General features: G+C 42.9%; 1 protein-coding gene across 1 annotated transcript in view; it reads right to left on the bottom strand.

Annotated features, from left to right (window-relative positions):
- Window positions 1–12,907, bottom strand: part of CLU (clusterin) — a 68,578-nt gene that overhangs the window by 29,595 nt on the left and 26,076 nt on the right. The window contains exons 2-3 of the mRNA XM_077489043.1: window positions 2,758–2,859; window positions 456–604 (exon numbers count right to left, since the gene is read on the bottom strand). Coding sequence (XP_077345169.1) covers window positions 456–604; window positions 2,758–2,842 — 234 coding nt within the window. The 5' untranslated portion in view covers window positions 2,843–2,859. The remainder of the gene's footprint in view (window positions 1–455; window positions 605–2,757; window positions 2,860–12,907) is intronic.

Raw genomic sequence — 12,907 nt, 5'->3', positions numbered from 1 at the left:
AATAATGCCCTTGCTATAGGTGGAGGCTATTTACATACCTCCAGAAGCCTGACTGGAATACTCCCAAGATGTTGCTAGGGCATTGCTAAGTGATGTCTAGTCATTACTGTTCACATTCTCCATCACAGGAGTGAGATCTCGAGCACTGAGCTCAGGTTGCAGAGAAAGAGCAAATGAGGGGGTCTAAATCAGAGAAAAAGCTAATTCCTGTGATGGTGGAGATGAACAGTAACAACTTGGCCTCGCTTAGCAATGTCCTTGCAACATCCTGGAAGTCATTCCAGTCTGGCTTTGGGAGGTATGTAAATGGCCTACACCAATAGAAATGGCATTATCCAACTTAAATCAGAGCTGCTTGCATCATGCTGCAGTAAACATCAGTAGAGAAAGCCTAAAACACAAGCTCAAGATCCACAATGTATAGATTTGATAGATAAAAGAAGTGAATGAAATACCTCCTTGTTCTTCTTGGTCTCCTCCAGCGTGCGAAGGATCTTCTGATGCTCTTCTCCAGTTTGATCCATGAGCTGTTTCATCTGTCGGACTCCATTCACAGCATTCTCAAACTGTTCAGTGATGTACTTTCTTCCCTCTTCTGAGATTTCTACAGAACAAAGACAGACATAAGAGTCATTTTCATGAACTGGCAAGTGTACAACAAGCCATCCACAAAAATGAGAGTGTAAGGTACTAAGACGACACCTGGCTGTCATGAGTGATGATAAACATCTAATTTAAAACCAGAAGCCTCTTGCTCAGATTGTGATCCATGGCTCAACATGTGTTCAAGGAAAGCTGGCCATACACTGATCAGAATTTGGCTGGCCAGTCAGGGACTGGCAGCATTTCAATCAGTGTGTGGGCTCCCCAGCTCAATAGAAACTGATTGTTTAGCTGACTTTTGTCAAAGGAACATGCAGCCAATCAGCTCCAGCTGTTCAATAGTGTAATACAACATCCCTGCGGGGGGAGTCCGCCATGCACCTGGCTGAACGAAAAATAAATTACCACATGTGGTCACATGTATAGCATACCAAGCAAGCAGACCACATATAGCAACACATAGTTCAGCATGGAGGGCTGTTTTCGGGCACCTGAGTACATACGTAATAGTATCAAACATAGAGCCCCGTGGCTGATTTTTTTTTTTTTTATCTATAGGTTGCAGTGATGTGATAATGTTATACACACTCAGAAGACAGCTGGCTCAATTCACTAAGCTATAGCACATGCACTAATTGCCATGAAGATCATTATTTTCTGCTGATGAGCGCTTTGTCAGGGAAAATAATGGCCGTTATGGCTTATTCATATATATATATATATATATATATATATATATATATATATATATATATATATATATACATACATACATACATACATACATACATATATATATATACATACATACATACATACATATATATATATATATATATATATATATATATTATATGATTAAACTGCTCAATGTAGGTCACAAAGTTAAAAGAGGATGAATTTTTCACGGAGTAAAGAGGTGCTGGGTGGATTAGCAGACAGTATGTCACAGAAAATCTGCACTGTATTCAGACTAAATAGATAGGTGAAGTTTGGAAACTGAAAAGCTTAGAAGTTTTCAAAGACGAAAAAAAAAGTCTAAATAGGCATGCTGAAACTTTCACAGAGAAAGCGAAAAGGAAAAAGAATGGGAGAAAGAATGGTTGGAAAATAGGAGAGAGGAAGGAAAGCTACGATAGAGTAAGGAAGGACAAGAAGGAAATCTAGGAGGAAGGAAGGAATGAGAAGAAGGAAAGATAGAGGGGAAGAAGGAATAAATGAGAAGAAGGAATGATAGGATGGAAGGAGAAGAAGGAAAGATCGGAGAAAGGAATGAAGAAATGAGAAGAAGGAAAGAAAAGATAGAAGGGAAGAAGAAAGAGACAGAAGGACCAGGGAAGAAAGGGAATTAAAAGGAGGAAGGCAGGAAGGAGAAGAAGGCAGGATGAAATAAAGAAGAACAGAAGTCTGGAAGGTAGGAAGTAGGGACAGAAGAACCAGGGAAGAGAAGGACTGAAAAGGAAGGAGGAGAAGGAATGAGAAGTCGGAAAGATAGAAGGGAAGAAGGAATGAATGAATGAGAAGAAGGAATGATAGGAGGAAGGAATGAACGAATGAGAAGAAGGAATGATAGGAGGAAGGAAGGAATGAGAGGAAGGAAATATCGGAGGAAGGAAGGAAGGAAGGAATGAGAAGAAGGAAAGATATGAGGAAGGAAGGAATGAAGGAAGGAATGAGAATAAGGAAAGACAGAAGCAAAGATAGGATGAAGGAAGGAGAAGGAAAGATAGGAGGATTGAAGGGAAGAAGTAGAAGAAGGAAAGATAGGAGGATTGAAGAGAAGAAGGAGAAGAAAGAAAGATAGTAGGATGGAAGGAAAGAAGTAGAAGGAAAGATAGGAGGATTGAAGGGAAGAAGGAAGGAAAGAAAGAAAGAAAGAAAGAAAGAAAGAAAGAAAGAAAGAAAGAAAAAAGGGTCAGAAGACCCAGGGAAGAGAAGGAATGCCAAGGAGGAAGGCCGGAAGGAAGGAAAAGAAGGCAGGATGAAATAAAGAAGAACAAAAGGGAAGGTAGGAAGTAGGGACAGAAGAACCAGGGAAGAGAAGGACTGAAAAAGAGAAAAGAAGGAGAAGAAGGCAGGCTAGAGTATATAAAATAAAAAAAAGTATTATATACAAATAAAAATGTTACAGAATACAGATCATGACATACTCACTTTTCAGGCTTTCGGGGGGTAGAAGAGCCCCTGTAAAGTTGAGCACAACGGCCACAAGAAGCAGCGATAGAGGAACCATCCTCATTTTCTCACTGGATGTCTCTGTAAGAAGACACATATATCTGATGGAATCACCCATTGCTAAACCAGTCTGAAATATATAATACCTAACCTCTGATACAAATTAAACAGGAAAGGGACTATAGGAGGGTCTATATCCCTGGCTAGGAACTCATCAAGACATCAGCCGGATATCCTCCAGTGTTTAACTGTTTTTGTGTCCTTTAACATGTGCATGATACTATGCCTACCACTGATAATAAAAAATATATTTTTTTGCAGCATAGGCCAATACTCCAGTTTTTCTTATGCACATCTATATAACCTTTCTTAAAACTTAATTTAGATCATTATTTGTGCTTAATGGAAACTCTATCCAGGATACATTCACCTCTCCGGTGGCCTCCTACCATGCCTTCATTCTAGCACTTCATTCATGTGTCTCCAAGAAAATTAACTTTTAAGGTGCAAATTGACCAAATGTGTAAATATTGCAGTTAATACAAATGCCAAGTACAATTGTCACAAAGCAATCAGTGCAAAACTGTGAGATCAATATGTACAACCAATCAATAAATAGCAAAGAACATAAATAAGGAAAAGATACATTCATATTCACTCATGATCTGTGTGAGCATACAGTGCCTTGCGAAAGTATTCGGCCCCCTTGAACTTTTCAACCTTTTGCCACATTTCCAGCTTCAAACATAACGATATAAAATTTGTATTTTTTGTGAAGAATCACCAACAAGTGGGACACAATTGTGAAGTGGAACGAAATCTATTGGATTTTTGAAACTTTTTTAACTAATAAAAAAATGAAAAGTGGGGCGTGCAAAATTATTTGGCCCCCTTGCGTTAATACTTTGTAGAGCCACCTTTTGCTGCGATTACAGCTGCAAGTCGCTTGGGGTATGTCTCTATCAGTTTTGCACATCGAGAGACTGAAATTCTTGCCCATTCTTCCTTGCAAAACAGCTCAAGCTAAGTGAGGTTGGATGGAGAGCGTTTGTGAACAGCAGTTTTCAGCTCTTTCCACAGATTCTCGATTGGATTCAGGTCTGGACTTTGACTTGGCCATTCTGACACCTGGATATGTTTATTTGTGAACCATTCCTTTGTAGATTTTGCTGTATGTTTGGGATCATTGTCTTGTTGTAAGATAAATCTCCGTCCAGTTTCAGGTCTTTTGCAGACTCCAACAGGTTTTCATCCAGAATGGTCCTGTATTTGGCTGCATCCATCTTCCCCTCCGTTTTAACCATCTTCCCTGTCCCTGCTGAAGAAAAGCAGGCCCAAACCATGATGCTGCCACCACCATGTGTGACAGTGGGGATGGTGTGTTGAGGGTGATGAGCTGTGTTGCTTTTATGCCAAACATATCGTTTTGCATTGTGGGCAAAAAGTTTGATTTTGGTTTCATCTGACCAGAGAACCTTCTTCCACATGTTTGGGGTGTCTCCCAGGTGGCTTGTGGCAAACTTTAGACGAGACTTTTTATGGATATCTTTGAGAAATGGCTTTCTTCTTGCCACTCTTCCATAAAGGCCAGATTTGTGCAGTGTACGACTGATTGTTGTCCTATGGACAGACTCTCCCACCTCAGCTGTAGTTCTCTGCAGTTCATCCAGAGTGATCATGGGCCTCTTGGCTGCATCTCTGATCAGTCTTCTCCTTGTCTGAGCTGAAAGTTTAGAGGGACGGCCAGGTCTTGGTAGATTTGCAGTGGTCTGATACTCCTTCCATTTCAAAATGATCGCTTGCACAGTGCTCCTTGGGATGTTTAAAGCTTGGGAAATCTTTTTGTATCCAAATCCGGCTTTAAACTTCTCCACAACAGTATTACGGACCTTCCAGGTGTGTTCCTTGGTCTTCATGATGCTCTCTGCGCTTTCAACAGAACCCTGAGACTATCACAGAGCAGGTGCATTTATACAGAGACTTGATTACACAGGTGGATTCTATTTATCACCATCAGTCATTTAGGACAACATTGGATCATTCAGAGATCCTCGCTGAACTTCTGGAGTGAGTTTGCTGCACTGAAAGTAAAGGGGCCGAATAATTTTGTACGCACCACTTTTCAGTTTTTTATTTGCTAAAAAAGTTTAAAATATCCAATAGATTTCGTTCCACTTCACAATTGTGTCCCACTTGTTGGTGATTCTTCACAAAAAATTAAAATGTTATATCTTTATGTTTGAAGCCTGAAATGTGGCAAAAGGTTGAAAAGTTCAAGGGGGCCGAATACTTTCGCAAGGCACTGTATCTGTGAATGACCGATGTGAAAAAGTACGATTGATATGTACCACCAATCAATAAAAAATAATAAATATTAATAAAAAAAAAAAATCATATAAGTTTATGGTTAACTCCACTCTCACTTCACTTTATCCATGCAGACATATCCGTAACCAGTGTTGGATTTAGAATTCCAAGGAGAAATATTAATCTAGAAAGGCAGACAGAGGATCGCCACTAGGAATCCCCAATAGGTGCATGCTCACAATGCTCTTTTTACGAGGGCTAAGGAAGCCCTAGGTGTTGACGTGTGAAGGTGTTAAGAATTAACAGCACCCCCACACATTTCTCTCCTGTCTGCAGATATTTGAACCTAGCTTTATTTAAAAGAAAAAAACTACTAAAACAAAGGACTTTTTTTTGTAATTAGCAACAGGCGCCCTTTAAAGCCATCTGCATCCTAGCAAAGAAGGACACTGGGAATCATCCTTAAATTAACACTATACTCTGGTTTAAAAAAATGTACAGTGCATTGAAAAAGTATTCATACCCCTTGAAATTGTCCACAAATGGCTAATTGGGCCCAATTTGGACATTTTCACTTAGGGGTGTACTCACTTTTGTTGCCAGCGGTTTAGACATGAATGGCTGTGTGTTGAGTTATTTTGAGGGGACAGCAAATTTACACTGTTATACAAGCTGTACACTCACTACTTTACATTGTAATAAAGTGTAATTTCTTCAGTGTTGTCACTTTAAAGGTAGAATAACACATTTACAAAAATGTGAGGGGTGTACTAACTTTTGTGAGATACTGTATTTGTAACTCAGGGAAGTCCCTTCACCATCCTCCAAATCTCCAAATCCCTATTCTTATTTTTTTTTTTTGCTTTTGTGAACTGACTTCCTGTTAGAGGGTGTCTACGTTCATTCTCCATGTTCCCAATGTATGCATCTTTCTGAGATGGACTATGGGATATGTAGTGTGTATAGAACAATGCCAATCATGACCACAACTAACATGCACTATTCAAGTGAGGGAAAAAGGAGAGGTCTGGGAGCTCACATATGACACTACAAGGAGCCAGAAAAACACAGTATGAAACAATTTCATGAAAAATAGATTACAGGGCCATTAAGTAATGGATGTGTGTAGATTCTTTTGGAGAATAAGGATATAGTGTTTAGTGTCACTTTAAGAAGTCGCCTACGCCCTAGCAATTATGCAACCATTGATGACCATTGATCGCTGAGCAATTTTTCCACTTGTTTTGCTGCCAACTTCTGCCATTCAGTCTGTGTTTTTTAGCCCCTATTCACATTCCTGTAATGGGGCATCAGGTGTTGTGCCTAGCCCTGTCATTGCACATTTTTGCACAGGGCAGCCCATTCATTTCAATGGATTGCCCTACATGCAAAAAATGCAGCAAAGAAGCTCATGTACCTTTTTCTGCTTTAAGCTTTGTGCATTTTTTTTAACTGTGATGTTTGCCTCATTTTCTAAGCATTATACCACCATGCTTTTTGCTTGGCGATTTTGGAGTGCTATTAACCACTTGCTGACCGCTGCACGCCGATATACGTCGGCACAATGGCAGCGGTTGGCAAATGGGCGTACCTGTACGTCCCCTTTAATTGGTGAGGCTAGCAGGCGCGCACGCACCCACCCTGTACAGCGTAAGCGTGTCCGCGGGACTCGATGTCTGCCGGTGTCCTGGCGATCGTGTCACCGAGCCGCAGAACAGGGAGATTCCAATGTAAACAAGGCATTTCCCGTTCTGCCTAGTGACATGACAGATCACTGCTCTCTGCTCCCTGTCATCGGGAGCAGTGATCGCTGTCATGTGAGTTGTAGCCCATTCCCCCCACAGTTAGAATCACTCCCTAGGACACACTTAACCCCTTCATCGCCCCCTAGTGTTTAACCCCTTCCCTGCCATTGTCATTTACACAGTAATCAATGCATTTTTATAGCACTGATCGCTGTATAAATGACAATGGTCCCAAAATAGTGTCAAAAGTGTCTGATGTGTCTGCCGCAATGTCGCAGTCACGATAAAAATCGCAGATTGGCGCCATTACTAATAAAAAAATGTAATAATAAAAATGACATAAAACTATCCCCTATTTTGTAGACACTATAACTTTTGGGCAAACCAATCAATCAATACAAAAATATGTAGAAGAATACATATCGGCCTAAACTGAGAAAAACATTTGTTTTTTTTAGATATTTTTCAGCGATATTTATTATTGCAAAAAGTAAAAAAATATTGCTTTTTTTCAAAATCGTCGCTCTGTTTTTTGTTTATAGCGCAAAAAATAAAAATGGCAGGGGTGATCAAATACCACCAAAAGAAAGCTCTATTTGTAGGGAAAAATGTCAATTTTGTTTGGGTACAACATCGCATGCCCGCGCAATTGTAAGTTAAAGCGACACAGTGCCGAATCGCGCAAAGTGCTCTGGTCAGGAAGGGGGTAAAATCTCCTGGGACTGAAGTGGTTAAGAGCTTCAGCTTGTACTTCTATAACCTTTTATGGCCCAGGGCAGTTTACACATTTTCACTATGGATGTTTATATGGCAATAACTTTGCTATTACTTTCCCAATTCTTGGCAAAATACAATCTCCTTCCCACCGCCCTCCAACTGATCGCTGCCATTAAATACCCTTTTTCCACTTACCTAATGCCACGTTCACCTGATGCTCCAGTCCTGGGTCCTTCCTCTGTTTACATCCATCAGGTCCTTCTTTGGGTGTCCATGTCACTGCCTGCAGGATATGAACACTTCTTATTACCTATCTGGCGGCTAGGGTTGCCACCTGAAGGGACGAGAGATCTCACGACCACGCAACAGTCAGTTAAAGCGACGGAGTGCCGAATCGCACTAAGTGCTCTGGTCAGGAAGGGGGTAAAATCTTCCGGGGCTGAAGCGGTTAATTTCAATGGATTGTCCTACATGCAAAAAAAATGCAGCAAAGAAGCTCATGTACCTTTTTCTGCTTTAAGCTTTGCGCCTATTTTAACTGTGATGTTTGCCACATTTGCCGCATATTATCGCACTTATACCACCATGCTTTTTGCTTGGCGCTTTTGGGGTGCTATTAACAATGCTTGGCACTGTAAATACAACATGTGCAATTTTGTGCACGTTCACATGCTGCATTGATATGTGAATGTTCTCGCACCCCTGAAGGTTTATCGCGCCCGGTGTTTTGTACGCTAACCTGATACAAATGGATTGACACAAACCCACCTGGTGGAATACAAGATGTTATGTAGAAGCCGCATAACAGATGTGTGTTATGTAAGACTTTCCCAGAAGGAGAAATCTTATGTAACATCTTTACCGTAAGGAGGAGTGAAAAATGTTGCTCAGGCTGTCGGGAAGACCAGGGAGGGGAGCGGAGAGTCGGGCTGTGTACATTACATAACCATACAAAAAAAACACGGAGGAGTCAGATGTCCCTGATATTCAATATTCACAAAGCAAATCAAAATCTGCTCCGCTGCAAGAAAAAATCGATTTACTTCTGGAAGGGTTACTGATCCTTCACCAAAAAACTGCCTATGCAGGTCATGCCCTGTACACACGGTCGGATTTTCAGACGGAAAATGTGCGATCGGATCGTGTTGTCGGAAAATCCGACCGTGTGTGGGCTCCATCTGACTTTTTCCGTCGGATTTTCCACCGCACAAAGTTTTTCCGACAACAAAATCCAATCGCCTACATTCCGATCGTGTGAAGACAATTCCGACAGACAAAGTGCCATGCACGCTCAGAATAAACTGAGATGAAAGCTATTGGCTACTGGCTATAGTCCCGACGTACGCGTTTGACGTCACCTCGTTCAGAAGGATCGGAAATTCCGACAACTTTGTGCCACTGTGTGTATGCAAGACAAGTTTGGGCCAAAATCCGTTGGAAAAAATCTGACGGATTTTATGGTTGGAATGTCGGACCGTGTGTATGGGGCCTCCATAGATAAAAAACTGTGCAGCTCTGACCAAAGTTGAATCATGCCCTTGTTATTAGGGTTGTCACCTTTTCTTCAAGTTAAACCCGAACACTTTAGCAGCACACAACAATTTTTTTTTTCATCGTATAAACTATACATATATTTTGCAATTACCACTTAAGCCCCAGACCATTTTGCAGGACAAAGACCAGAGCACTTTTTGAGATTCGCACAGCGTCGATTTAAATGACAATTGCGCGGTCGTGCAACATGGCTCCCAAACAAAATCCACATCCTTTGTTTCCCACAAATAGAGCTTTCTTTTGGTGGTATTTGATAATCCCTGTGGTTTTTATTTTTTGCGCTATGAACAAAAAAGTGCGTCAATTTTGAAAAAAAAGCATTATTTTTTACATTTTGCTATGATAAATATCCCCCAAAAATATATAAAATTTTTCCCTCCATTTAGGCCGATACGTATTCTTCTACATATTCTTGGTAAAAAAAAATCGCAATAAGTGTTTATTCACTGGTTTGCGCAAAAGTTATAGCGCTTACAAAATAGGGGATAGTTTTATGGCATTTTTATTCTTTTTTTTTTACTAGTAATGGCGGTGATCAGCGATTTTTATCGTGACTGCGACATTATGGCAGACACATCGGACATTTTTAACACATTTTTGGGACCATTGTCATTTATACAGCAATCAGTGCTATACAAATGCACTGATTCCTGTGTAAATGACACTGGCAGTGAATGGGGTTAACCACTAGGTGGCAGTGTAGGGCACACTGTCACTAGGCAGAACGGGGAGATGCTTGTTCACATTAGCATCTCCCCGTTCTTCCTCTCCTGTGAGACGATCGTGGGTATCCCCACCGCAATTGGACTCATGGAGGTCCCGACCAGCGACGCGCATGCAATGGCACAGCGGCAAATTTAAAGTGACGTACCTGTACGCCCATTTGCCTGTCCATGCAATTCTGCCGACGTACATCAGCGTGCACCGGTCGGGAAGTGGTTAAATAACATTTCTAATCATATGAAGTTAATCACAAGAGTCCCTTTTTACATCCGAATCCACAGAGTTCCCTTACACTGTAAGGGGGGACTCTGCGGACTCTGATGTAAGGGAGAACTCTGGGGACTCTAACATAGGGATGCTCTGGGAACCCTGATGTAAGGGGGAACACTGAGTACTCTGATGCACAGTAAGGACTCTGATGTAAGGGGGAACACTGAGAACTCTGATGTACGGAGAAGACTCTGATGTAAGGGGGGAACACGGTGGACTCTGGTGTAAAGGGGAACTGTGATATAAGGGGTGCTCTGAGAACCCTGATTTACCTTAGTGTACTCACTCAGAGGCAGGAGAGAGAGAAGGGGGAGACTTCAGTCACAGACAGGGATGGATGGTGAGCTCACTCACCACTTGACAGTCAGCACCTTTTATCCATATGTATCTGAGGTTGCTGGACTTCAAATCCCCCCCCCCCCTTTTCTGAGGCACAGCGCCGGGGATTTAAGTGTGGGCAGACACAGAGTGGTAGGGGCGGTAGGAAGAGGAGCAGATTGATGCCCTCTCTCCTCTCCCATCTGTATGTGGGGGGATTGTTAGTGCTGGCTTTGGGCAGTGTGAAAGAGAGTGTAATAGACACTCTCAGCTTAGACAACTGCAGCCAGCAACACTGCTGGGCGCCCACAGTCCAGTCTGAATAATGTTTCTGGGTTTCAGGCAGTTTGAAACCCGGACACATGATTCCCAACCCGGACTGTCTGGGTGAATCCCGGACAGGTGGAAACCCTACTTGTTATAGGTGTAGGTCTTTTATGTACTTGCAGAAGCCTGGCTGAAAAACTCCCAGAAGTGGCATCATTCTGTCCTGCCTGGTTGCCAGGACGTTGCTAAGACACTCCCAGCCCATCCAAACCCATTTACATGTGCTTGCTCTCCCGTATCCCAGTAGCTCTGAGCGGTTGAGAGCTCACTCCTGTGATGATGGAGGGGAACAGTAACAGCTGGGTGTGTTCTAGCAACATCCTTGCAACAAGGCAGGGCAGGATGGTGCCATCTCTGGGAGTTTTTCTGTTTTTCTGAAATACTCCCAGGATGTTTCTAGGATGTTGCTAAGTGAGGCCTAGTCATTACTGCTCATCTCCACCATCACAAGAGTGAGCTTTTTCTCTGATTCAAACCCCCTCACATACTTTCTCTGTCCCCTGATGCAGTAGCCCTGAGCTCAGAGCTTGACAGCTCACTACTGTGATGGATGTGGTAAACAGTAAAGACTAGGCCCCACTTAGCAACAGCATAGTAACGTCTTGGAAGTATTCACTTCAGGCTCCATGAGGTATGTAAATGGCCTACACCTATAGCAAGGACTTTATTCAACTTTGGTCAAAACTGCAAGGCTTGTTTTTATCTACAGATGCTCCGGCATTGGCACTTTTTGATAAAGAAGGCCTAACCCTTAATCTAATCCTTCTCCATATACTGTATATGGGAAAGGCAAAATCCAGCATGGGGGCAACCACTAATCGCTCTAAGATCCCTTTCACACCGCCGAGCCTATATCGTCGGTGGTAAAACGGCAATATTTTTAGCGGCGTTTTACCGTCGGATTTGCGGGACAAAACCGCCCGCAATACGCCGCAATAGCGGCGTTTTGCTGGCAGTATAGCCGCGCTGCCCCATTGATTTCAATGGGGAGCATCGGTGGAGGAGCGATAAACACACCGCTCCTTCACCGCTCCAAAGAAGCTGCTGGCAGTTCTTTTCCTGACGTCCTGCCAGTGCACCGCTCCGGTGTGAAAGCCCTCGGGACTTTCACACTGGAGACAATGGTGCAGCAGTTTGAGGGCGGATTGCAGGCGTTATTTCTAACGCTATAGCACCTGCAAAATGCCCTCGGTGTGAAAGGGGTCTTAGTGCCCATTCACATTATGACGTGCATACAAACACTCTAAAAATGCATCTGCATTGGCCTGCGTTCACCTGCTTTCTATGCATGATTTATGTTAGTTTTTAGGGCTCGTTCACACCAGGTGAGGTACAAGAACATGTGTAAAAATTGTTTGTGCTATCCAGCACTACAGAAAACACACTGCCCTTTTGCAAATGCGCACAGGTGCTAACCGCGCCATTAATCCTTAATCCTTTTACGTCGATGCCTCCTGGCCCTTTAGGAGGTTTCCGATGCCAGGAGGCAGGCGGGGCTTATGATCGTGTGACTACCGTGACTGGCTGTCATGGCAATCACATGATCAGAAAGCTCAGAATCGCAGAAAGTGGTCGGGGAGCTTTGTGTTCGCCGGCGCTGCTGGTAACTGCACTGGGAGTGAGCTCATGGCACAGCTGTGTCAGCTAATTGGTACGCAAATATGCGGTGGGCTTGGCTAAGGCCCACCCATCATGAGGCCGCATATTTGTGTACTGTCGATGACTAGGGGTTAATGACAAACTTGAAAATGTTTGCATGTGCCCACTGTCCACTAAACATCCTCCGCCCTCCACCCAAATCAGAACTACACCCTCCTCTCCTCTACTACAGCCATGGAAACAGTCATCTTAGCCTCTGCTTGATCTACAGTTGCCATGGAGATCGGTCATGACACAAGCCATTTGATGGCTTGACAGTTCAGCTGAAAGCACAAGCAACTGTGACAGTTATCCTTCATGGCATGCCTTTGGGAAACAATTGATGGGTTTCATTCTACTTTAGCCGCTTGCCGACCAGCGTGCGATGACAGCTGGGTAAATGGGCGTACAGATACATGCCCTTTAAGACGCGGCATTACTACTCCCTGTCATCAGGAGCAGTGATCGCTGTCATGTCCTAGGTAGCCCACCCCCCCCACAGTTAGAATCACTCCCTAGGACACACTTAG

Source organism: Lithobates pipiens, unplaced genomic scaffold (assembly GCF_037356315.1).
Source record: "Lithobates pipiens isolate NorthernLeopardFrog02 unplaced genomic scaffold, aLitPip1_a1.2 Scaffold_18, whole genome shotgun sequence".
Taxonomy (NCBI): Eukaryota; Metazoa; Chordata; class Amphibia; order Anura; family Ranidae; genus Lithobates; species Lithobates pipiens.
This window is presented reverse-complemented; position numbering and strand designations above follow the sequence as displayed.